This window comes from Psammomys obesus, unplaced genomic scaffold, assembly GCF_907164565.1.
Source record: "Psammomys obesus unplaced genomic scaffold, mPsaObe1.curated_primary_1811, whole genome shotgun sequence".
Taxonomy (NCBI): domain Eukaryota; kingdom Metazoa; phylum Chordata; class Mammalia; order Rodentia; family Muridae; genus Psammomys; species Psammomys obesus.
In genome coordinates, this window is record NW_026596152.1 from 4,337,501 (window position 1) to 4,364,056 (window position 26,556).

General features: G+C 43.6%; 1 protein-coding gene across 1 annotated transcript in view; it reads left to right on the plus strand.

Annotated features, from left to right (window-relative positions):
- Positions 1 to 26,556, plus strand: part of Dnah9 (dynein axonemal heavy chain 9) — a 316,088-nt gene that overhangs the window by 26,589 nt on the left and 262,943 nt on the right. The window contains exons 7-14 of the mRNA XM_055594261.1: positions 8,966 to 9,133; positions 11,752 to 11,868; positions 14,761 to 14,911; positions 16,270 to 16,384; positions 19,355 to 19,423; positions 21,042 to 21,168; positions 21,804 to 22,059; positions 23,055 to 23,296. Of these exons, the coding sequence (XP_055450236.1) occupies positions 8,966 to 9,133; positions 11,752 to 11,868; positions 14,761 to 14,911; positions 16,270 to 16,384; positions 19,355 to 19,423; positions 21,042 to 21,168; positions 21,804 to 22,059; positions 23,055 to 23,296 (1,245 nt within the window). The remainder of the gene's footprint in view (positions 1 to 8,965; positions 9,134 to 11,751; positions 11,869 to 14,760; positions 14,912 to 16,269; positions 16,385 to 19,354; positions 19,424 to 21,041; positions 21,169 to 21,803; positions 22,060 to 23,054; positions 23,297 to 26,556) is intronic.

The following is a 26,556-nucleotide window of genomic DNA, read 5'->3' on the forward strand; positions in this document are numbered from 1 at the left end:
AAGATGAATACAATATAGTTTTGCTTAAAGAGCTTTCTGAACATATAGTCCAGAAAGAGAAGAGAGATAAATTAGCAGAGAGTATCCAGGGTAGAAAAGACACAGAGTTGCTAAACTTTGCTAAGGTGAATTGAATGTCATAATAAAGCACATGGGGTTACTGGGAGCAAAAGAGAGGGGGGGGGACCCTAACCCAGGAGAGCTTTGAAAAATGGCAAAGAGCACAAGAGGAAATCAATTTTGAACTGGAAAAAGAATTCACTGGGGAAAGGCATAAAGGCAGAAAACATATGAGAGAAAGCCAGAAGCTAGATTTTATGAAAGGCATACCTTAAAAACTCTCCATCAGAATCAGGGGAGTATTAATAATTGATACCTAGCATCGCCCTAAATGCCTCATTTTCTCTCAGCTGTTTCCAGCACATCTCTGGCTGCTCAGCCTCTACCCCCCCCATTATTCTTCTCATCTCCCACATCAATTCCTCGCTGCTGTTTAGTCAAGGTGATGGACACCCTGGCCTCTGGGCTGACCATGGAATAATTACCTCTGTAGCATTGCAGCAGTCATGTCTGCAGGCTCCCCTGACTGGAAACAAGCTTCCAGTGGCCGTTCAGGAGGGGTCTTCAGCTTTGTACACACATGCTAATTGTATGGCTTTGCATATAGACGGCTATTCTAACATAAGGGCACCTACCCTTCAGGGGTATCAGTAAATATTAGCATAGCTGGCTACAGCCTCCCAAGACTCATTATCTCACAGTGGTCCCTTCTCAGGCTTCTTTTTCTGAATCAAAGGTCCAGATGCATAAAAAGCAGCTGCCCTGGTTTGACTGGAGAGAGCTTGGATACCCTCTGCTCTCTGTTCCTTTGCCTCTGCCTCTCTTGTTGTATGTCTTATGCTCTGGGCTACCTAGTTTTTTTGCTCCTGGGCAAAAGCTCCTCTGTTTCTTTTTTCTTCTTCTTTTCTTTTTAAATCTCTTCACTATTGGCTCAGAGTCAACACCCTTGCCCTTTGCTATGTTCTTCCTCCCGCATTTCTTCTCTTCTCAGCTCAGTGCAGCAGGACAGGGGACTATTGATTCTGTTCCGGCATATTTCATGTAGCCCTTTCGTTAACATTCTGAGTATCACAGTGATCGATGCCTGTTTGAAATGGGATTAACCTGCTTCTCTCCGCCAAGAATTAGCATGAACTTAGCCTTCTTCATCTTCTCTCCTAATGCAATGTCTGACCACCATGATCCTGGCACCTGCGATTAATAAATAGAAGCAAAGTGAACAGAATGTCATCGGCACTTTCAGCTCTGCTCTGCTCATGCTGAGCGCCAGACTGCAAGGTGCTGGTTTACGTTCTCCAGTTCTCTCCACTCATCTGTGGTGCTCTTTACCCTTTTGCTTATTTTGCACAAGAGAATTTTGTTGTACAGGTCCACACTCTCTTCTGGGTGCTACAAGAAGGCGGGAGGCGGTGTGCAGCAAGGTGCGTGGGTGTGTGCTGTGTGTGCGCTACAGGAGGGCCATGTGCGATACGGTGGGGGTGTGCTGGCGAACAGTGTGCAGCACGTTAAGCAGCAGCTCCCCAGGACGACAAGATACCACCAACCTAATCCTTGTTGTGAAAACCGAAGACTACAAACGCAGAGAAATGGCGCATGCAAGAACTTCTCTCATGTTAGGGTATGTGTCATTAGAAAAGCTAATGACAAGGCCCATCTTTAATAAACATTTAATCCAATACATCAGTCAATTTACCTACAGTCACCCAGCGTAGGATGTCAGGTTGGGATTTGTTCCCAGGAGCATGTAATCTTTTTAGTAAACGTTGATAACCTCCAGGGAGTTAGAAACATCTCCTTTCCCCACTCACTTTCTTTTTCTTTCTTTCCCTTCTTCCCTCCATCCTTCCTTCTGTCCCCGCCTTTCTATTTCACAGGGCTCAGACTGGCTTTGTGGTTTTATTTCTACCCTTAACACATTATTTTCTGTCTTTGCATCTCCTAGTTTTTGGTTTGGGTTTTCAAGACAGGGTTTATTTGTGTAGCCTTGGCTGCCCTGGACTCACTTTGTAGACCAGGCTGACCTTGAATTCACAGAGATCTGCCTGTTTCTTCCTCCACGGGTGCTGGATTGCAGGTGTGTGCCACCATGCCCAGCTCATACCCTGTTTTTAACAAGATAGTTTCTGGGTCTTTTTAACTAAGTTAATCACTCAGGTAAAGTTCTAGTTCCCATTCCATGAAAGGGCTTTATTTATCTCTATGGCTCCACCTAAGGCAGCGGTTCTCAACCTCCCTAAAGCTGTGATCCTTTAACATAGTCCCTCATGTTGTGGTGACCCCCAACCATAAAATTATTTTCACTGCTACTTCATAACTGTAATTTTGCTGCTGTTATGAATCATGTAAACACCTGTGTTATCCAATGGTCTTAGACAACCCCTGTGGAAGGGTGTTTGATGCTCCCAAAGAGGTCACAACTAACAGGTTGAGAGACACTGACCTCAGGGTATATTCAAAGTATACAGAATCTTTGCAGTTTGAACAGTCAAGGAACTGAAGAAAAGGCGTCCCCTCTTGCCTCTGGAGTCCTTGATTTGTCCTACTTCCCAGCACCGTACTCCAGCATGAGCACACAAGCATGCTCACAGTTCACTTTTTTCCTACAATATTGTAGAATATGAGCATTCTTGTTTATGCTTCTGCCTGCAGCCTCTTCCCGGCAAATGATGTGGGGAGCCGCGTGGAGAGAGCCCTCATTTCTTTCATTATAAAATTGCTGTGATTCACTTGGAGACAAAATGATTTCCTGCTGGGGCTTTATGCAGAGTGATTAGCAGGGAGAGAGGTAATAAGCTGACCTGATACATACCACATTTCCTTGTGGTCCCTCTGCCATCTCCAGCCACTTTGCCCAGCCTCTTTTCATTCCTGGCCTAATTGGGCTGGCTTTCTTTTCAGCCCAGCTTGAACAAGTGGTCACGTGTGAAACCATTAGCTGCATAAGGTCGGTGGCAGTCGAAAGGTAAAGGAAACAGACTTTTTTTTTCAAATGACCTTTCGAGGTTTTCATCTGTGAATATCTGCTTTGTGCTCCTCCTTAATGAATTCTGAAGACATTTCTTTTAAGACTGGCAGCGTGACCTCTCCTTTGGGGATAGAGTAGCTGTTGGTGAAACTTGCCATTACATCTGGTTTTGATTCTTCATCTCATGGGCCAGAGCACAAATTGAACCCCATCTCTCCACCTGCCACCACCATTAAATGTGGCATCATTTTTCATAACAATGGGTCCCAATCAGCCCAGTAAGTCTTCTGAGACCCTGGGGTGCTTTGTGATATCTGCCTACAAAGGAACAGCGGAGTGTCTCCTGGAGAAACCATTCCTTATCCAATATCTAATGACATCAGGTTGGCCATAATTAATTATAATGGTGTCACTTTATTGACGCCCTACATTGGCCCTTTCTGCAGAACCCCATGGTATGTTAAATATCTCTGTCCCCAATCCTGTGGTGTATGTTAAACAGCACCATTGCCATCTACAGGTTAGGCAAATGAGCCTTAGGATTTCAGTATTTTGCTCCAAGCCACAAAGCCAGCAAAGAGCAGGACCAGGGTTGTGGGAACATGAGAGTCACAGCTCATTTATGATATGCATCCTAGCTCCAAGGCTCATACGCATGTTCTGTACACAGCATAACACGTTTCATGCTTTTACTACTGGGATTAATAGACACTGACATTTTTTTTTTAAAAAAATGTTTAATCTTATTGGTTTAGATTTGCCTTTTATTTATCACTAAGGACTTTTAGATGAGCTGTGAAAACAGCCTACATGTAAATTAAAAAGTTATGATGGGTTGTGGTCGGTGTGCAAGGTCTGTGTCTGCAGCCTCAGAGAACATTTCTACAGCACCGTTCACTGTGCCTTGTACTAGAGTCTCCCTGTGGTAAAGAGCTCACTGCCTGCCTGAGCAACCCAGTCTGATTGGACTGTCTGAAAATTAGATGCTTCGTTTGATGGTTTCCCAGGAACTGCTCACTCTTTTGTAGATTATAATGATTACACATCAGCAAATTCTAACTTCAGCCTACATGGCCTGCTCCTGGGCTCATTCGGCCGTTTGAATCTTTCCTTAACACAGGACTACAAAAGTACCCACCCTGTACTTGTCAAAGTCCCCTTTAACGGTGAGGTAAACTGCCTTTGCCTTCTCCACCTAACTTTCCTCCTTCTCACTAACTGCTCAGCAGTTATGGTTGCTAGATTTTCTGTTACTCTTTAACTTTCAGCTAAATGTACAGTAGCTCAGTTAAAGCAGAAAGAACATGCCTTCATTCAACAAATGTTGATTCAGCATTAAGCGTTCTTTTGGGCACAAGGGGATCTAGGATACTTTTGGAATATTTGTAACCTCCTGGGAAATGTGGCTAGAAATAGCATAATACAATATCACGTCTGAGTACAGTGAGAGTCTAGAAGAAAGCTAAAAGAGAAAAAGAAGAGGGGTGGTTCTGGGAGAGGGTAAGGGAGTTGAAGGAAAGAACCTTAAACCTTTAAACGAACCCCAAGTAGATGCTCATCCACTATATGTTTAAGTTAGATACAATATTATAAATATCTATCATTTCCTAATAACAAGATACCCCAGTGGGAGGTTACAGGTGGCTTTCGGGAACCAGTGTCCTTTTTGATCTTTGGTGTAGCCGTGGGGCAGCAGAGACCCACAGCCTGTTGTAATGTCTGTAGTTCGTGCAGTGAAAGTGTGGCCCGTTTTCTAGGATGCAGAAAGTCACCAGACTTTCTCTGAAAATACAGTGATTAAGTACCATTCTGATATCTGTGGTCTCCTACTTATATTATCAATAAAATGCCTCCCACTGACAACCTAGGACTTTGCTTCAAGCCTTCTTGAGAAATAAAACGTATAATGAAATTATCATCTCATTTTCTGCCATAACCAAATGTATCAAGACGTGTCTGTCTTTTAAAAATGATTGGAGAGGATTTCATTACAAATTAAAATTGACATCCACATGATTGTGAAGAATGACTACTAAAGAAATATTTCCAAGGCACAAATATTTTCCTCCCATAAAATGAAGCATCTTCTAAGAGATATGAATTACCATCAAAGTAAATTTCATTTCAATAGGATCCATTTGTTTTCTTTTAAACATATAAAGTCGGACAATGCTGTTTCTTTGAGTCAGGGCCTCTCTGTGTAGCCCAGGCTGACCTAGAAATCATAATTCTCCTATTTCAGCCTCCCTAGTAGTAGGATTATACATGTGCCAGGATTTCTAGCCAGTATCCTATGATTATCTGAATTGTGCAAATTTATGGAATATTGTTGTCATAATGTGTCATGTGTATATAATATGATGATCAAACCAGTTTAATTGACATGGCCTTAAATACAGAAAAGCTTTTTTCCTGATTAGCATGTAATCACTGTAAGTGTTATAGAGTACAGTGTGGTATTTCAATGCATTGTGCAATACAGATTCTCAAGTCAGGGTCATCAGCATTTTTATGTTCCCAATTCTCTGTGGAGCCCTTGAGTTCCTCTTGTCTATTATCTATCAAATGTGTAGTGGGGTATGATGAAATGCCACTCCCCACTATTCTGTGGGAGTACTAGACCTGACTTCTATCTGACTATTATCAAACTCCCTCCCCTGCCCTTGCTGTGGCCTTCTCTGGCTCCAGGAGTCACCACTGCCCTTTTTGGTTGAACTGTTTTTAGCATCCTCATGTGAGAGAATGGGACTTATTTGTCTTCCTGAATCTGACTTATTTCTCTTCACATATGTCCTTCAGTTCCATGGACTTAGGTAGATATGATAGAATGCCATTATTTATAGCAAATTTCACCCATTCACCAGCTGATGGACATGAAAGGTCATTCCATATTTCATCAGTCGTGGGCGGCACAGCAACAAATATGGGCATGATGGTGTCTCTTTAATATGCTGAAATTATTTCCTTTGGATACTTATGTGGGAGGGACTGAGGGGTCGCACGGTAGGTCCACCTTCAGTTGATTGGTGACCCTCCATACTTTTCTCCCTAGTGGGCTTATTAAATTCTTTACCAGCATTAGTTAGCTGGTGTCTTTTTGGATTCCAGCCACCGTAACTGGTGAGCTATCTCATTGTAATTTTAACTTGCATTTCCTTAACAGTTAGTGCAGCTGAATATTTTTTTTCACGAATCTGGAAGCCCCATGATTTTTTAAAACAAAATATAAATATGAACTTTTAATGAGTAATGGTCACATAAACTACCACAGCCCCACAATCACTGAGGGCCAAGAATAAAACACTGTCAGCATACAGATGCCTTTCTGTGTTCCTCTGATTCTCCCCCCTGTCACTGAATGCTTTAGGCTGGCTGTGTGGTGTTTGAATTGCATGTGCTACCCTGACTCCTTTAGTGATTATTCAAGAAATCACAGTGTGAATGTTCACTTATCAAAAGCTGCACATAGTGTTACTGTCTTCCTACCGTGTTCTGGGCTCATGGGTGGATTCTTTCAGCACACCAAAGACATCATTTTTTAAAATTCTACTGCATCATGCACAGCCTTTATAGCTAATGCTGAGATGTCACTGGTCACTCTAATGCTTACTCCATTTTTTTGGTACAATTTGTCTCTTTACAGGAAATGCCTAATCCATGTCCTTTATCCAATTTGTAACTGGATTATTTGGCTTTTGGTTACTACGTTTTTTCAAAGTTCCTATGTGTTCTGGATATTCATTTTCCATTAGGTGAATCTTTTGTAAATAATCTGAGTTCACAGCTGTCTCCTTGCTCTGTTGCTTGTTTCAGGTTCTGTACTGAAGCTAGGCAATCTCACCATTCCTACTGATCTGCTCTCACTCTGTGTCCTCTGCCTTGGACGTTTTGTCCAAAAAGCCATTGCTTATACTGATGTGTTGAAGTGTTTCCATGTTTTCTTCTAGTATCTTCTTTCCTCCCTTCCTCTTTCCCCCTTTTCTAATACTGAAGATAGAGCTGGAGGCTTCATTCTGCTAGAGAGGTGTACTCCCTCTAATAAATCCTAATATTCTAGAGTAGTGATTCCCTCTCCTAGCCAGTGGATGCTGAGAGGGGAGGCAGGAGCAGGAACAGTAAGGGCATGGCTGTGAGTAAGTGCACAGAGAAACAGACTTCTCAGAAGACAGCTTCAGTAAGACAGCTCATTTAATTGGGGGGAAACAAAGGCTAATTAAACCTGTGTAGTAGGGGCTTTGGGGGTGAGTGTACATTATTAGCAGGGGCCAGGGTGCTGGGGATACCTCATTTGCATGAGGAGGAATGCCAGGTGCTGCTGGAATGACCTTATAAGGGGAGAGGGAGTTTAACCTGGCTACCAGGCTATATGACCTCCTCCAGGGGGCAAGGGTAGGGGCACAGGGCTATGTGCGCTGGACGTGCAGTGGGGAGGCATCCTATTCCTGCCTATCTTAGGATGATATGTCCAGGTTTGGACATGCCTGAACCACGCCCTTGCTCTGGACTGCTTCCCCCATCCCATGACTCCCTAGCTTCACAACCCATAAGGAGGCAAGAGCTCTGATCCTGGTGATCCTGTCTCTTCCTTGCTGCTGTCTCTGCCCTGCCTTTCCTGCTGATTTCTGCTGACCATGCCAGAGGAGGCATGGGTGACCTCCTGGCAGTGTGGGAAATTGGTGACCCCTCTTCACTGCTATTCCTCTGTCACTACTTCTGGACTTGGTGCTAGTAGGAGCAATGACCACTGCCCATGGAAAGTTGTGGAGCAGAGGTAGGACCTGATGTCTTACAGCTCCGGTTTGGTGCTATGACCTGTTCTTGCTCTTCTAACCTCTTCATGTTGGAGAGCTCTTCGCAGGGCTCCTCACAAACTGTTTGCAGAATTTACCTTCAGCTCTCTCTCTCTCTCTCTCTCTCTTTCTCTCTCTCTCTCTCTCTCTCTCTCTCTCTCTCTCTCTTTCTCTGAGAGCTGACAGCAAACATGTCTTCCTTTAGAGGTTTTGTGATTTTTAGACATGTCCTCACAAGGGACAAATCTAATCTTTATTCAACATGCTCAGAAGGCATACCTACTAGTAGATGTGATGTGGCTTCCATAGGCATGGGAAGGACTCCTCCCCAGGGCTCTTGGGCTACGTCAACATCTGCCACTTAATTCTGAGCACATCTGGGATGTTGTGTATCAAAGGTGACAGTGATGTATATGGTGTCCTGGCAACCACTTCAATCCCAGGCCTGCGGTAACTCAAGTCAGTTCCCACCATATCGTCATGGAGTGTTACCCTGAAGGAGATGAAGAAACCCAGCAAAGAGATGGTAAGTAGCCGCCTCTGTCCTCTGTCGCTGAGATGGCCATGTGGTTTGGTGTGTCAAAAAAACAAACAAAAAAACTTGTGTGTGTGTGTGGGGGGGGGGTTGCTTTTGGTAGAGGGATTTGCAAGGTCAGTGCTGCCCTCTGAATTGATTGTCCGTGCTGTTTGGAGGGTTACCTTCTATCACTATCTTCTCAAACATGGGGCTTTGAATCCACGATTAAATGAGGCTGGCTTTGATCCTCCTGCCTCCGTCGCCACAGTGCCTGGAGTACAGGAATGCATTATTACCATGTCTCACTTAACATTGACTTTTGAATTAAAATTCACATGAACTACACCAGTTACAATTATCTCCTGTCATTTGTAGGAGAACACAGAGGTGCTGAAGCATACATTCCAGGACTTCCTTGTTTATTCTGGTTTCTGTGAATGCACTTTTTCTGTATTTCTCCCTTCAGTGTGTTCTGGAGTCTCAGCAGTCTGACCTAACAAGGCTAAAAGTCTAACCAGACATTGCATTGTCCTAAGCAGCCATCATCCCTGTAACTTCCATCTCTCCTCCGTCTGGTGGTGAGGATGAGGGTCGTGACGATCCCTTTCACTGTTTTTTGAACTGTCCTGATAGGGTCTTCTGAAGACAGCTTTGGATTTCAACAAGCTGGAGAAGCTTGAATTCAGCGGCATCAGAGGAAACACCCTGAGTCAGCAAGTACAGCAAATGCACAAGGAATTCGAGGAGATGTACAAGGTCTTCTCGGAGTGCTCCTATGATTGTCTGGACCCCCGGGGCATGGTAGGATCTGGATGGGCTAAATCACCTGCCCTGACTCCTTCTCAGCTGCCCCTACAGCAGCACCTAAGTATTTATGTGCTTTTTTTTTTCCTCAAGAGCCTCCTTTGGCTGTGTGGTCCTAGTGGTTTTGTTATCTATTATTGGTGACAAGGGATATTGTCACTCCTGTGTCATTAGAAAGATGCTAATTATTCTGTGTGCAGTGAGATAAATCAGAAAGGGCCTCTCCCAACCACTGACTGTTCCAGACTAACGCTATGCTAGGGTTATTGGTATGGCAAGACAGGGGCAGTAGTGGCTACTTTTTGACTTCAAAGGCTTAAACTGAGCAAAATAGACCAGTTACAAAGAGACAAATACTTCGTGAACTCACTTAAACCTAGAATTTAAGATCGTCAAATTGTCAGCTCCACAGAGCTGACTAGGATAGTTCCTGGCACTGGGCTGAGAGGGAAGAAAACGGGAAGAGCTGGTCAGTGACTACAAAGTGTCCCTGATGCAGGGTGAGTGGTTTCTGCAGGTGTAATGTATAATGTGGTGATTATAGTTAATAACACTGTACTGTGCATTGAAAATCTGCTGAGAGGTTAGTTATAAGGGCAAACACACACAGATGTTAGTTATATGAGATGATGAATTCTCATGGCTTTTAAATAAAAATTCATGCCAAGCCTACCAATCATAATAGGCCCGTTCCCTCCACTGCTTTGATCGTTTCACAGTGTGCGCAGGTGTCATCACTGCAAACCTTAAACACACCGTTTTGCCAATTATGCACACTGTTATACCAATCAGAAGGCTGCAGATAAACTCTAAGCTTTAAGTACAAACTACTGGGCAAAGGCCTGGCATATTGGTAGAAGTTTATCTGTGCTTCAGTGTTGGGCAGAGGAAGAGTACTCAAGATAATCAAAGGAATTTTCTAAGGCTGGGCACAGAATCCAGGCCTCCCCCACAGTCCCTGCAAAGTCAGGCATTACAGGAGAACAGAGAACTGTGTTTAAAACTGTATAAAATCTCATATTCCCCATTTATTTGATATACTTTACATGCTTATGTATTATATATGCCTATATATTGTACACACACATATACTTTGATATATATACAAAGTACATATATGAAAGCATACCATAATACCACTATGCAATGTACTTAAAAAGTAGAAATGTACTTAAAAAGTAGAAATGTACTTAAAAAGTAGAAATGGTTTTCTACTTTTCTTTGTTTTGTTTTTTCCTCTCTTTTAAAGAAACGAACGTGGGAGCTGAGGAGATGGCTCAGTACTTAGGAGTGCTGGCTCTCGCACAGACCTGAGTTCAGCTGCCAACACCTACACTGGACAGTTTACAGCTACTCGTAGCTTCAGCTATAAGAACCCTGACACCTTCTGCTGGCCTCTGCAGGCACCTGTGTGTATGCCCACAGCACACAGACAGGCTCTCACACATAAGTGAAAATAAGTAAATCTTTAAAATGTAACATCAGAGTGCACATTACTATTGAAAGACAATGGTAATATATAGTAATTGTTCAGACTACAGAGCTGAGCCATCAAAGTTTCCTTGAAATTTGCTACAGCTTGAAAAATGAGGCACACTTAAGGCTGCCAGATGAATGAACAATGATTAAAAGAGACTTACATTAAAAATATAATTGTTTATCTGCAACTCAGACTTAACTGTGTACCCTGCATTTTTATTTGCTAAATTAAGAGACCTAAGAACAATGGCTAATTGCCATTTTAGCCAATTAAGGTGTATTTGGAAGGAATAGCGGGCATTTGTTTAATTAGTTAACTTTCTTTCTGAGGATTATATTAATTTGGTTTTACTCCAAAAAAGAAATGCATTTTGACTTGAAGGGAGGAAGACACGAAGGTGGTGATGCTGGGGCTGTTGCTTCTGCAGTAATCTTTAGGGTAGCAGGAGCTGACACTGTGGGCAGAAGAGAAGGACACTCAGGAAGTAGAAGGCAGAGGAGCACAGTAGGGAAGGCGAGTGGATGCCAACTTTATGTTTCATTCAACTCTGCCATTTTGGCCAAAGTGTCGTGTCCCCATGGCATCACAGTTACGTTTTGTCAACTTGATGACACACACCTAGATAATCCTAGGAAGAAGAAAGCTCAGCTGGAGAATTATATTGGCTTCATTATATCGGCCCCTGAACATGTCTATGGGCATTTTCTTGATTGTTGCTTGGTGTGGGAGGGCCCAGCCCACAGTGGGTGCTACCATCCCTAAGAAAGTAGGTCTTTTTCTGCATAATAAAGCTAAGCAAGCCAGAAGACCAAGCCAGTGAGCAGCTCTCCTTCAAGGCTTCTGCCTCAGTCCCTGCCCCCGAGTGTCTGCTTAAAGCCCCTGCTCCAACTGCCTTTAATGATGGCCTGTGATGTAGAAGTGTCAGTCAAATAAAACTTTTCCTCCCTCGTGTTGTTTTTGGTCAGTGTTTTATATCACACAACAAAGGCGCAAACTAGGACGTGTGGTAAGGGTTAAAGAATTAAAGTGAGTGTTTGGTATGACTGATTTCAGAGCAGAGGTTAGCGGCCAACACGGGTTGAGACTGGCTCTCAGGAAAACACGGTTTTCTTACATACATGTGATGTCCCGTCAGGAATTTGAAAATGATGTCTGTGAATTTAACAAGAGAGTGGAAGATCTTGACCGGAGATTGGGGACTGTCTTAACTCAAGCTCTTGATGATTCACCTGATGTGGAGCACGCCTTTAAGGTTGGTGCAAGCGCAGGAGACGTTTCCCCAGTGTGCCCCCTCAGTGTCATCAGATGGTAGGTCTGATCTTCTCATTTCTTCCTGCAAATATTGTCCCCCCCAGGGGGTCAGAGCAGTGAGCATATATAATTGGGCTTCTCAGTGTAAAAAAGCTTTGAATATGACATTGCTCTTTTTAGATGTCATGCATCCCTCAGTAGGCTCACCATTAGAAGTGAAATGGTTCAGTGTGGTGACTATCTTGAAATGGTGGCTCAGAAGTACTGAGTCTTAACCACCAAGGCAAGGTTGACTCAGCCTTGAGCAAAGTATTTACCAAGAAGTGGCTTACTGGATCCAGGCACCAGTAGACGGCATGGCTTTTGCCCTGGTCCTGTTTCCCCCATATTAGGTGGTAAGAAGAATAGAGAGAAGATTCAGGATGGTGAGGGCATAAATAGATACACAATCAAAATGCTGATGTAAGGCGTAGGACTCAGTAGGGTATGATAGGTCCCTGTAAACTGGGAAGAGGCCTGATGCCTCAAGGGCTTGGTTTAGAAAGTCGCAGGGAGGGCATTTTGGTTCATAAGAGAAAACATATTTCCATCAGTATTGTTAAAGATGAACTGAACTTTCTAGAGAAGTTACATTTCTAGTCATTGAAAATGTCCAAACAGAAACTGAATGATTTGTGGTACAGCTATCAAAGAGGTATAAACTTTGAATGGGCAAATCTATGCTATTCTAGAATGTTAAATAACCCAAATGGTCCATTTGCTGATGTGTGTGTGTGTGTGTGTGTGTGTGTGTGTGTGTGTGTGTGTGTGTATGGTGTGTGATATTTAATAAACACCTGTTATTTAGTAACTCACTTGCCAAGACTTCAGAAACCCTCTTCAAACATCAGAATGATCCTATGTACCATTAGCTGTTGTGACTTATTGGGACTAAACATGCAGATATGTTGTGAAGCTGTGATGCTGCTCAGGTGTAGAAATTGCTCTCTCCCTCCCTAGGAGTCTGCACCTGCTATTCTGACGTGTTCATTGACACACTGCTCTCATCCCTGCCACTCTACGTATGACATTGTTGCATGATACTGTTCTGTGTCTAGAGGTGTCTTTGGAAATTCCTCTACCCAGGAAGGTGTTTTGGGTCTTTCTATTGCTCTTTGAATGCTCCCATCATGAAAATATATTTATCCGAGGAGAATATCTCTTATCTAAAGGTTTTGAATGTACAGTTCTTGAAAACACATGGGATAATGGTTCTAGACAAAAGAAAAAGGCACCCTTTAGAGACTTGGCCCCAGTCCCAAAACATCTCGGTTTGTAGCCAGACTCTCAAAGTGCTCTCATAAAACCAGATTCCTTATCTAGCCCTAACTCATCTTAACAGCTCTTGGAAACTGCTGGGGGAACCACAGCCAGCCAGTCCCTTCTGCCTGATCTGTTTCTCTCTTTTCAGTCATCTCACAAATAAGAAATTAAAACCTTTTCTTCCTCCTCCTTCACCCAGTACAAATGCTCCAGTGTGTATAAATTAATACAAATAAGTAGTTTTTAGGATTTGGGGAGCTGGCGAGAGAGATCACCTAATTCTATTTACTCACCCCTGTTACCACCATGCAATCATCTAACATGTAGTTTGGAAGTCATGGCCAGGGTGCAGGTCAAAGCCCTCAAGTCAGAGATTGCTATGGCCGTAGTTTCTCAGCTCCCTTTTCTGTATATCTCAAGGGGAGGCCTGAGAAAAGCATTTCTTTTACAAGTGTAAGGACCTGAATTCTTCCCTCTCTTCATTCTTTTCTTGCTTCTTTTCTTTTAATTTCTTTCTCTCTCTCTCTTTCTGTTTTTCTTTTCTTCTTTCCTTCCTTCCTTCCTTCCTTCCTTTCTTTCTTTGGAATAGCTCTTGGAAAGCCTACCATTTAACAAGGTCATGGGCCAAGTTTGTCTATGCACTGCTATCTGTTGTGAACCTCTAACTTGAAGTGTGAAGTAGATATGAGAGCTCATAATTCAGTGGCTCTCAAACTGGGTCATGACCACCTTGGCAAACCTCTATCTTTAAAAATATTCACATTATGACATAACAGTAGCAAAATTACAGCTATAAAGTAGCAATGAAAATAATTTTATGATTGTGGGGTAACCACAACATGAGGAACTATATTAAAGAGTTGCAGGACTGGAAAGGCTGAGAACCGCTGTTATAGCAGAATGCAGATTTAGAACAGTAGTGTATTTTCCAATATAGCTGAATCCCTATGTGGCTCAGCCTTGGGCAGTATCACAGTTAAGGACTCCCAATCCAGGTGTCATTAAAGCATTTCTCTTTTCTGTTGATTTAGGTGACATAAGGGCTGGGCTTAATGTAGAGGAAAATATCTCAGATTGTCTGCATCATGCCAGTGATTGACAGGGCAGCTGACTCCTGAAACTTTCCTCTTCTGTCTTTTACCATCACCACCTCCCCCCTGTGTCGTATCTTCTGTGTGCAGTTCAGTTTACCTTGCTGGTGTCTTTGGTTTTCCTTTAATTTAGATCCCTACAACAGAAGAAAACTTGGCAGATACTCATCAGGACAGAGGAAAGACTAGGTAGTGAAACAGATGAGTAACCCCAGTACTGTAGATGCTGAGGCAGGAGGATCATGAGTTCCAGGCCAAGCCTGGGCCACACAGGGAGAACTTCTCTCATAAAACCAATACTCCTGCGCTTCCCCTCAAATGTCTAAGAAGCCCAGAAAGGAGAGGGGCAAAGTTCCAGATATCCACACTCTGGTAGCACAGTTTTAGTTCCGCTATAACATATGTGTATCCCTCCTGTGCTGAGTCATTGAACAGAAGGCAGAATGTTTGCAACCCTGAAAAGGTCACATGCATGTCCTTATCCTCTGCCCTCTCTACAGCTGCTAGACATCGCAGGGACCCTCCTTGAAAGACCCCTGGTAGCACAGGTTGTGTCACACAAATATCTTTCCCTCATCCGAATGTTCAGCGCAGAACTGGATGCCGTGAGGGCCATCTACAGTCAGCACATCCAGGAGGAGGCAGAACACGGTAGGGTGGTTGCCAGGTGGGAGGGCCATGTTCTGTTACTGGGGGGGGGGGATAGAATGCACTCATCTCCTGTGTAACTATCCACACATGGATCTATGACATCCGAGATCCACAAGCAGAGTCCTTTGGATGGGAATTCCAGATCATCTTGGGTGACTGTAGAGTTCACTGAACCATACAGTTCTCAGTGTGGGAGACTGAGATTGCCAGGGTGACCTAGACCAGTGCTATCTTGACCTCTAATGATGAGTGAGTTGATGGATCCCTGTTGCCAAGCTGTGTAATGGTCATCGTAACTCAGTGTACATTTTGCGTACCTGAAAAGAAATTTCTTGTCCCCTGCAGTGCCATAGCCACTGTGCCTCTAGAGGAAGGGGTTGGCAGGAGCCTGAGAACTATCAGTTGTTTTGCAGATATATGACTCAGCATCATCTCCTCCATCAACTCACCCTTGGACCTACTGGCCACAGCCCTTCTTTAGTGACCATTCTTTTCATCCTGGGTGGCGTGTGGCTCACATGCTGTGACCAACAGCCTTTCAATGTTAATTATTTTTACCTCTCACCCCACATACATAACTTTCATATAGTGAGGCTCAAGAAACATGTCTGAAGTGGAAGTAAACTCATGTTTCACTTTCAAACATGTAAGATAGAATAGGAAGCTAATAATGACTGGAGATGTCACACCTCTGCAAAAGGAGTTCATGGTGAGGTAAAGGGACTGTTCCCTCTCAGCTCCTATTGAGAGTTAGAAATGGCAGCAGACAGTGGGCAGTTTTAATTTTATGAGAGAAGCTGAATGGTGGTTTTACCTATGGTTGAAATCTCACCTTTGTTAAATTGTGATAACCGTTTATATAAAAGTAAGTTCAATGTATGGACTAAGATCATAATGCACAGGCTCCTGACATACTCCATAATCCATATGGCTTGTCTATTCATAAGCTGAATTCTCAAAGAAAATTTTGACTGTTATTAAGCAAGACAGATGCCACCCCCATTTTACAAATGATAAAAGTGAGTCCCAGAGAGATGAAATTATGTGTTTAAGGCAGCTGCCTCAACCCTCAGTGTTCAAGTAAAACTTTCTTGAGATGTCCTAAAAATAATTATGACCAGCTGCTAGGCAAATTCATCCAGGTTGACTAGGCTGGGGACCCATGTTCTCTGAGCCATTGTGGTCTCCCAGAGGTCTCTTTGGCAAGGAGTTTGACTCAGTTGTGGGATTAGAAGTCAGTGGGTAGCTTCAGACTTGAAATAGGTGCAGTAATGTAGGAATAACTGGAGAAGGCTCTTATGGGGTAGAGGGAGCTGTGGGCTGTACCCTATCTTCAAGATAGTTGTTCACATCTCCAGGATTCTCTCCAGTACACAAGAACATGCCCACTATGGCCGGGGGCATCCGTTGGGCACAGGAGCTGAGGCAGCGCATCAAGAGTCCCTTCAGCAACTTCACACACATCCCATACCCGTGAGTATCTGATTCTTGAGAGTCACCGGACACACACACACACACACACACACACACACACACACACACACACCTTGATAGGCTACCCCACCCCCATGGGTTCAGAGGAAAGCTAAGCAGGAGCTTCACACTCTAGGGAACTCCCCTTCTCCTCCTCCCCTGCCGACATTACTTTTTTGGAAAAGAACTCTCTGTGCCTCTGGAGCAGCTAGGAAATAGGGAGCGCTGGGTCTCTGCGTCTCTGGCAACCTCCGTTGGTGACCGATGGCAGCCAGGTTAGGGTGTGAGCATGCTTCATGACTGGGTGAGAAGGCTGAGCCTTTCGAAGGCTCTCAGCTGCTAGCAATGTGTGAGGAGACACATTGTGCTTAGGATGCTTCCTGTGCGAGGACGAGCAGTCTCTATAGAAGGTTCAGTCCTGTTCAAAGCACTTGGCATTGGCAAATGCAAGAAAGGCCAAGGATCTGGAAGCTGGCCATTGGCGTAACAGCTTTTCTTGGAGTCAGGACTACCCACAGAGACCCTGGGCTCAGGTAGCAAGATCAAATGTCTTTTAAGATGTGAGACAGAGGCATCTGTAGGGATCAGTCATGACCTCACCCCAGTGTCACCAGCCAGACATGCAGTGCCAATGTGAGCAGTCCTCCTTTGGAAAGGAGATGTTCTGCTCTGCTCTGCTCTGCTCTGCTATGGGTAAGCTTTTCATGCTGCTGGCGGAGAAACCAGGCAGAAAGAAGGAGGTGAATCCCCTCTGGCCCCAGAGACAGCCAAGAAATAACTGAGACATGAGAGAGGCATCTGGGCTTTCAACTTCCAGCCCAGAGTTCCTTTCAATGTTCTCCAGCCATGGAGAGTTTGGCCAGGAGTAGGGCTGAGGCCCCAGCCTCATAGACATGTCCCTTAAAGCAGTGGTTCTCAACCTGTTGGTCATGACCCCCTCAGGGTGGGGGATGTCAAATGACCCTTCACAAGGGTTGCATATCAGATATCCCACCTATCAAATACTGACGTTCTGATTCATAACAGTAGCAAAATTACAGTTATGAAGTAGCAGTGAAAATAATTTTGTGGTTGAGGGCATCACCACAACATGAGAAACTGTATTAAAGGGTTGCAGCACTAGCAAGGTTGAGAGCTACTGCCTTAAAGAAAAACAAAAACAAAAATAACAACAACAAAAACCCATGCAAGAGGGAGTCAAAGCTGCTTCCAGGCATGGGAACTGCATTGCTGTCATAGGTCTGGCTCCCAGGAAGCAAACTCTGAGACATGTGCAGAGGCTACAAAGGATGCTCTCAGCAACAGAAGCTAAAGGGCCTAGGGAACAGGGCTGGATGGTTAATGGGTGGGATGAACTCCTGATTGGCTGTATCAGAGGCTTCCGTGGGTCCTGCAAGGAGCACAGCTCCTGAGAGGCACCCAGGCTGGGTGTCCCCACCGCAGCTAGTTCTTAGCCCAGTCCAAGAAATCCAGTGCCCTCTTCTGGCTCCACGGATACCAGTGCACAGACACTTACACATTCGGAACACTCCTGTGCATAAATAAAACAAGAAGAGAGAATGCTGTGGTCTCCTGCCACAAAGTGAAACGGAAGAGTCATTGCATTGTTCTCTCCTGCCTCTGGGCAGCATGGCCTGACAGACACCTCTCAAAGTAAACCTCATGCACCTCTGCCTTAGTCCCTCCAGATCTGAATCTGAGATGATCCCTGTAGACATGAGGCCTGTAGACATCCTGCTGCATGTGAGGGAATTAGGAAATAGGAGGTGCAAGCCACGTGCCTGGTCTGGAGCTCTCTGCCATATGGCTGCTCATTCAGCACAAACAGGAACAACGCAATCCAGTGCTTTTTCTGCAGGAGTGAGGGTTTGTGGAAGGCTCCAGGGAGCCTGTGAAGAAACCTGTGCTGGCCTAAGGAAAAAGCAGATGTTAAAGATCTCGCAATAAGCTGCCTCATTTTGTTAGCAGGACAAGCAGAAACAGACTCCATGCAGTTAGTGTGAAGATATTTGAAAATTAAAGAGAGTTCACCTGTTTTCCCAGGAGCCGGGCGGTTAGTTACTGTTACAGCCAGTGTCAAGAGCCGGGGCAAGAAATGTGGGTAGCAGCACTGCAGGGTAGACTCTCCTTCACTCTTCTGTGGTCCTCAGCATCCTGGTAGAAGCCTCTGCATGTGTGAGTGTGAGAGAGAGAAAACGGTGTTTGTGGATGCATCTCTGTGTGCATGTGGGTGGGGCCTCATATAAATGTGTTAAGGAGTTTCAGTGTTTCAGACCAAATGTCTTAGGTGAATGTTAGAAACCTCTCTGCACCTTCTAGTGAAAGGGAGTCTGTCTCTCTGTCCATCTGTCTGCTATCTATCTACTATCTGTCTATTATCATCTATCTATTACCTATATATTATTATATAAAGCATTGTTTTATGCACATATACATGCGCCTAATGTTATTAATGTTATGTGGATAATTGTTTTCTTCGCACAGGGAAAACAGTATCACCTAGATTTTTCTTTACTTCCTCAACTTTCCTTTTATGTATGTTTGGGGAAGCCACATCTACCTGGTCTTATATGAGCGTCTTAGCCAGGAAAGCAGTTGGTGGAAACCCGGACAACAGAGAGCATGCTGTCCCTGTCCTCTGGGGTACTGCCCAGAATTATAGGAAGTACCGATGCCCCCTAGCGGCCTGTGGAGGATGTTCAAGTGGGAGAATTCAATCTCTCAATGGCCTTTGAAAACTAGCCCGAGAAACTGTTCCATCCCTGGTTTGCTTGGGTTTTGTTATTATTGTTTTATTTCTTGAGATGCATGGGATCCCTATATGCAGACAGGGCTGGGACACATGATTCTCCTGCCTCGGTCTCCTGAGTATCAATACCTTCTCAGTAGCTCGCAGCATATTCATTAAATGGTAATATTTTCTTATTCTAATTGTATGTCTTTTTCTTCCCCTTTCTTGTGAACTGATAGGTGCTTGCAATCTGCTGAAGGAAAGCAAATGGCACAAAAATACGAAGATTTGCTCTCCCTGTTAGAAGAGTAAGGAGCTTCTGGGATTGCATCGTCCTGCAGACTGTCCTACCCCACACCCTTATGTCCACCTTCCCCAGCCCCCCACTCCCCGCCACGACAACCCAACGCTTCCACACGCCCACATCCCCACACCCACACCCCACTCTCAGAGCCTTTTGCTGTCCATAGGGCAGATTCCATATCGTCTCTGGAATCTCACTGTGTGGTTTATGATATAGCCCAGCTATTTGTGAGTACAGTATTCCAGGACTCTGAGAACAAGTCTTTGGGGGAGTGTGGCTCTATTCTGGTACAAGTTTGTTCCCTGTGTCACTTTTCTGGGTCTGTAAACCTCGCAGAGGGGAATGTGATGCCAGACAGACGGGGTGCTCTGAGAGGTCTGAAATTGCAGTCAGTGCTCAGTGAACAGAAAACAATAGTTTATACTGCAGGGGGTGAAACTAAGTCTCAAAATATGTCCTCCATCCTTTTAGAGAGAATGCGTAAGAATGAGATTCACACATGGGCCCATAATTATTCCTGCTCTGGAGCCCAGCGAATCTTTTAAAGGATTGGGGTCTACAGGCACCTCCTCCAACATGGCCTGATTTCTGCCTCTGCCACTGCTCTTTCTCCTGGTTCCAGAGAGTAGGGTATAGGCATAGAAGCTCAGATCCTAATACTGCTTGCCATTGGGTTAGACAAATGAACTGGTGCCCCCTCTACCTGCCAAGATCTACACCATGTCTACCCCTTTACCCTGTAAATATCTCAAGTGTATCTTCTCTTTCTCGTCTCCATCAGTGGACTCTTCTCAAAAAACTAGATCCAGCCTGAACTATTGCAGTGGCTTCCAAAAGCCCTCCCACCTACTTGCTGGTGTCCCTTGATGCACACACTAGCCAAATCCAAAAACGTCACTATAGCCACAACAACTGAGAAATCTCCCAGAGTTACCACTGTTTCCCAAGCCTTGCTTCCCTCTAGCCTCAGAGGTGCCTTCCATGCTTCATTCCCAGTTGGTCAGGCTGTCCCTCACTCTCACATCTTCTCATGGGAATCATCACTCCACTTCTGCTTAGCCACGAGACTGAGTCCAGAATTGCTCCACCATCTCTCCCATGGGGCTTTTCTGATCTCCTTATCCCATTCTAGTTCTTTGTCTCTCTCATCACAGTCCTGACACCCATGACAAGTCTCCAAGATTAAATTTGCCGTACTGTGTTATAGTGCTCTTCCTCTGTTCCCCGCCCCCTTAGCCGTATTTAACATGAGCTATAAAGTCATTGATTTATTCTCCAAGCTCAGCACATGGCATGCCCCTAAGTCAGTGTGTGATGACTGAACAATGAATTCTATGAGCTACCGGAAGGTTAGTGTGAGAATGGTTGGGACCAATATTTTCTCTGTATGTCTCTAGAGCCCACCATGACTTTGCATCTCACCCCAAAGATCACTGAAATCCTGCTATTCTTCTCTGATTACAGTGGTACCACCTCTAAAGACTGGTGGGCACCTGAAGGCGCTGGCTCAGACTGGCTGGATCAGACGCTAATTTCTTCTCCAGTTCATATTAGAGAGTAGGACCAGAAGCTGGGGCTTCATGGCATGTGTAGGAGGTGGCTGTTGTCTCTGCTTGTTGCAGGTATGAGAGAAGGCTTTATGAGGACTGGTGCCAGACAGTGTCCGAGAAGTCACGGTACAATCTATCCCTACCGCTTCTACATCGAGACCCCAACACAAAGCAGCTCTCTGTCAACTTTAACCCACAGGTCAGCTGGGTGACAGTCACATCCACTGGGGTTCCGGAAGCAGTCACTTAACTTCAGTGATTTCATGGGTCAAGCAACTTTTTAAAAGATTTTCCAAAAATTACTCTAATGAACTTAAATCCTGAACTCTTGTGAAGGGATAGAGTTTAGGTTAGAGTATTTTCTTAAATTATTCATGTTCATCATCTTTCTCTAGGGTTGATCAATGCATTTGGTCTTGCACAAAGGGGAATAAGGTATGAGTTGCATAATGAACAGGGACACTCCCTCAGAAACACATTGTTAAATGACTTTGCCATTGTACAAACATCATAAACTGTGTGTATACAAGGTAAAACAGCTCTGATGCCACTAGAGAATATGAGCTTATAGGCCAGTGGCTTCTTGCTCTGTATCTCCTCTTCTTGCTCTTACACCTTATACTTCTGTTCATCCTTATGCCCTCTAAGTTATCCTCTCTCTGTGGAACACTTACTCTTTCCTCCCTGATGCTATATGCAAGGAACTGATGGGGACAGAGGTCAATAGGAGGCTCAAGACCTTTAGGTCCCCAAGACTCTTGGATCCTTCCTGGACACAACTGCATTCTTGCTGATCCTGAGCAAATGCCACTTAAGTTTTGCCTCTTTCCTCAGCTGACTTCAGTCTTGAAAGAAATGAGCTATCTTCAGCCCACTGAGGTGAAACCCGTCCCCGAGACAGCAGCAGCCATATTCTCCTCCAGGGAATTCTATCGGCAGCTTGTGGCCAACTTGGAGTTGATGGCAAGTTGGTACAACAAGGTTATAAAAACCCTGCTGGAAGTGGAATTTCCACTAGTGGAGGGAGAACTGCTGAATATCGATCTCCGCCTGAGAGCTGCTGAGGAGACTCTGAGCTGGAAAACAGAAGGTAAGGGCGAACAGCTTCAGCAAGAAAAGACCCGGTGATGCTGAAAGACCCCTCATTATCCACCCATGACCTGATCTGGGTTGGAAACACAAAGCCAGCTTCTTGTCACACACCTACACAAGCTGGGAACCATGGAGAGCTGATTTTCCTCCTCCTTCTCTTGGCATTTGGTTTGCCAGTTAAGAAACCTCTATAGCCTGTACCTTGAGAGGCTCAGAGGTTGCTATGGTGCCCCCATGTTCTCCTGCCTATACTGGGCACTTTATAAATGAGGACTCTGATTGCTATCATTGCTGTTTAGTTTGTTAAGCTAGGATAGGAGCACAGTAAAGAAGAAAACAGCACGTTCACTGCTCTGCAGACAAGGAGGAATGTGTAGTATATAACACATGCTGTCTGTCATCACAGAGATCACTTTTGGGGGGGCAGAAGACATATGTATAACTCAAATCATGTAAGACTGCCATGATCTTTTAAAATCCATTGTACAGTTTAAAATAAAGTATAAAGAATTATGGAGTATAGAAGATAATTAACAGTAAGGTCCTTAGAAAACTTTAGAGTTCTAAAAGAAGATCATGGTCAACCCATGAAAGTTCCAGAATATTCCATCAAACATGTTAGCGCTTTACCCAGTGTATGAAAGAGGATAACATTTCCAACATACAACATATTGCAACTTGTTCTAAACAAAACATAATTAATCCAAGTAAATTATCAAATTAATCTGGTATTCCCTAGCAACTATGATAATTCCTGTGTGCTTGGAAGCTAAGTATCTTTTTGTTGCCTTCCTCTATAATTAGAATTCTGGGAAGGGCTGGCTTTTTAATATAACCAGAAAGGACTGGACTGTATTGATAATGAAGCGACCTGTGCAGAAAAGTCTCCTAAAGCCTGTAGGCGTAAATTCCCATCATTCATAGCACATAGCCATTCAAGCTTTGCCACCACCATGCATCATTTCAGTTAATTCTATTTCTTTTGGGGAATAGGCATTTGGGATTATGCCATGCAAATAACCAATAGCATTCATGACCTGGAACAAAGAATTCAGAAGACAAAAGACAATGTGGAAGAAATCCAAAACATCATGAAAACATGGGTATCTCCCATATTTAAGAGAAAAGATGGGAAAAAAGAATGCCCTCTTTCTCTGGATGACCAGCAGGATCGCATGGAAAAATATTACAGTCTCATCAGGGAATCTGGCCTTAAGATTCACACTCTTATTCAGGTAACAACCAGTCTCTTAGACACTATATTTGAATGCTAAAGAGGAATCTGTGCATTAGAATAATCAATAGATGCTCAGTCTTCTTTAGACTAATAGTAAAGTAGCTAAAGCTAATAGATAATAGAGGCCCCAAATCAAGGTGTCGTATTAACACTGTCAAAATTAACTCTAGTCTCATGGCTAACTCTCCAAACTAGAATGACAAAGTAGAATCCTAAATCATCCACAGCACTAGCCCCACCCTCTCCCTGCCCACACAGCCTGGTGGGGCTCTAGAGCATTATCCTGATGACCTACCTCTGAAGGGCCCAGAGAGATGAGAGAGTGCCATGGCATCCCTGGCTTTGATCAGAAGAAGAAATAATTCACAGGCCACAGTTAACATAGCAAGGCTTTTTGCCCTGTACTATGGTCTGGGCAGCCTCGTGTCCCACCATCAACAACAAAGCTTCCCTGTGAACGTGGGGAAGGATATAAATGCCCACTGGCCCCAACAATACTGAAAAAGCCATAGACACAAGATGTCTGACATCTTGACCCATGCCAGAACTCAGGAATAAATCACTGTCCTATGTGGGCTTCAGCACAATTAAGATGTCAAGTCATAAATGTTAATGATGGCCAATTAAATGAAGGAGAATGGCCTAAATTTTTCCTTTGAAACTCTTTTACTTGATTGTTTAAACATGGTCTGGTCCTAGATTCAGTAATTTTAGGATGTACTGCTTATGTTTATTTTTTTTCTAGACCCACAGGATAGAAGCTTGGTGTCTTGACATTAGGTCTTTCTTCCTTTGGTGATACCTCTTTGTCAGTGTGTTGTCTTCATGCCACAGTCTTGACCTGCCTCATCTTACCATTGGCTTCAAATATTTCCCTTCCATCACTTTGTTAAGTCGAAGGTCATTTAGGAATGTGTTTTCTAATCTCCTCACATTTGGGCCGTCTCTGCATATCTTAATAGATTAATATCTAATTTAACTTTATGGTTAGAGAGATACTTGGAATTAACTGAAACTTTCTTTACATCCTAGACAATAGCATATCTTGGAGAGGATTTCTTGGGCATTGACAACAATGTCTGTGCTTCTGTTTTGGGTGTGGTATCCTTTGAATCAATGTGATGGTGCTGTTAGGATCTTTAGGATGCTTTCAGCTCTTGTTTATCTAGTTTTTCTATCAACTGCTGTAGGTAGAATATTAAAATCTCTGTGATTTTAGGTTTGTCTATCTAATCTTTGAGTTCTGTCAAAGTTTTTCATCATGGATGTGAGCTCTGTTGGCACATGCACACTTATAATTTACACTGATCATAACTCCCTGATGAACTGGCTATACCATCATTGTGAAAGTCCTTCTTGATTTCCGATAAAAATCCTTCATCTTGATGTCTGCCTTTTTATGATAATAATGTAACTTTTCCCTCCTGATTCATTATTCCTAGTATTTGCATTGTTCATCTCTCCATACTTTTGCCTTCACCCTATTTATTTCTCTACAGTCAAAAATTTTCCATTTGTAACCACTATATAGTGAAAACATTTATAACATTTTTATATTTAAACATGTGTGTATGCATATGTTTGTGTGTAGGTGTATGCATCTGTCAGTGCAGGTGTCTAGGGAGTCTAGAGATGGTACTGGATTCCCAGATGCTGTAGTTGGATCCCAAGATGCTGCGTTACAGGTGGTTGTGAGCCACCTGAAGTGGATGCTGAGAACCCAACTCAGGTCTTCTGTGAGAAAAGTATGTGCTCTTCACTGCTGGGTTGTCTCTGTAGGCCCAAGAAAAGTGTTTTTATCACCAACAATTACACCTTTTAATTAAAGTGTTTTGTACAATATGGATATAATGGAGTTTAATTCTATTTTCTCACTTTTTTTTCTTCCCCTCTGCTTTTCAATGCCCATGTCCTTGGGGGTTCACATGTAATTTTCAGCATCCTTTTGACAGCTCTGTTGCTGTATCAGGTTTTCATTTCTGGGGGCTGATCTAGGTTTCAGCTCAGTTTTATCCCTGGACAGTGCAAGTCCACTTAACTGCTCCATTCCCTACCCGGTGAGCTTGGATGGTCCATTCAAGACAATGTTCATTCACCTAGGGAGGGACTGTCAAAGAGAAGTGATCTCATTAGGTTGGTCTGTGAGCAAGCCTGTGAGGAACTTTGTTAATGGGGTTATTGGAGGTAGGAAGGCCCACCCTGAATGTGGTTGGCTCAAGTTGCACAGTCTGGGTTCTGGATGGCGTGCATCTTAGAGAGCGAGCGAGCACTGATTCATGGCTCTCTGTACTTGACTGTGAGTGTCTTCCTGCTTCAGGTATCTGCTGCCCTGACTTCCACACAATGATGGATTAGAATTATGAGATTAAAAAACCACCTCTTTGTCCTTTAAATTTGTTTTGTGTTAGGGGGTTAGATGGTATGGGTGCTGTATGTGGGGGGTTGTCTTTTGTTGATGGGATTTGGGGGAGATTGTTTGAGAGATTTGGGGGGGGGTAGGATATTCTATCACAGCAATAAAAAACAAAACTAAGATACTCTCATTGTATGGCCTCTATGTCATATCAATATCTTAAATATAGTAAAATAGTAGCACATTCAGTCATTAATATATTAAATACTGCTAGACTTTTTATTAAAATTTTAAGAGAAAAATAAATTAAAGTAGGAGGAAGACTTCTGGAGGAGGAGAAGGTGTCAAAGGAGTGGGAGAGAAAGAGAGATCAATGAGAAGTGGGTATATTAAAATACATTATGCACATTTTTGAAATTTTCAAAAGCAAATACAAATTTAAAAAAACAATAGAGAAATGCATTAATGACTAAATTATAAGTGATTCATCTATCTTCTTTATAAAAATAGCTTGGAAATATTGATCGTGTTCTCTTTTACCCACACATATGCCATAGTCATGTTTTTAATTCTTTTCTGTAGATCTGTATTGTGTCTGCATTTGTTTCTCTTAGACCTAACGAATCTTCTTTGGTCTCCTAGAGTTCAGGCCTAATGTTGACATGTGGCTCAGTTTTGAGTGAAACATGTTCTGACTTCACCTGGTTTAGGAAGGGCAGTCTCACTGGACTATGCAGTCTTGTTTCATTTGCTGTGCTGTTGCTTGGTCTTCATCCCCACACAGTGTTCTTTGCTTCTCTGTGATATATTGCCTCTTCTCAAGTTGCTTTTGAGAGAAGCTTAATCTTTTCTCAGTTTTCATTGCATGTGCCTAAGTGGATTTTCATTACATTCAACCCACTTGG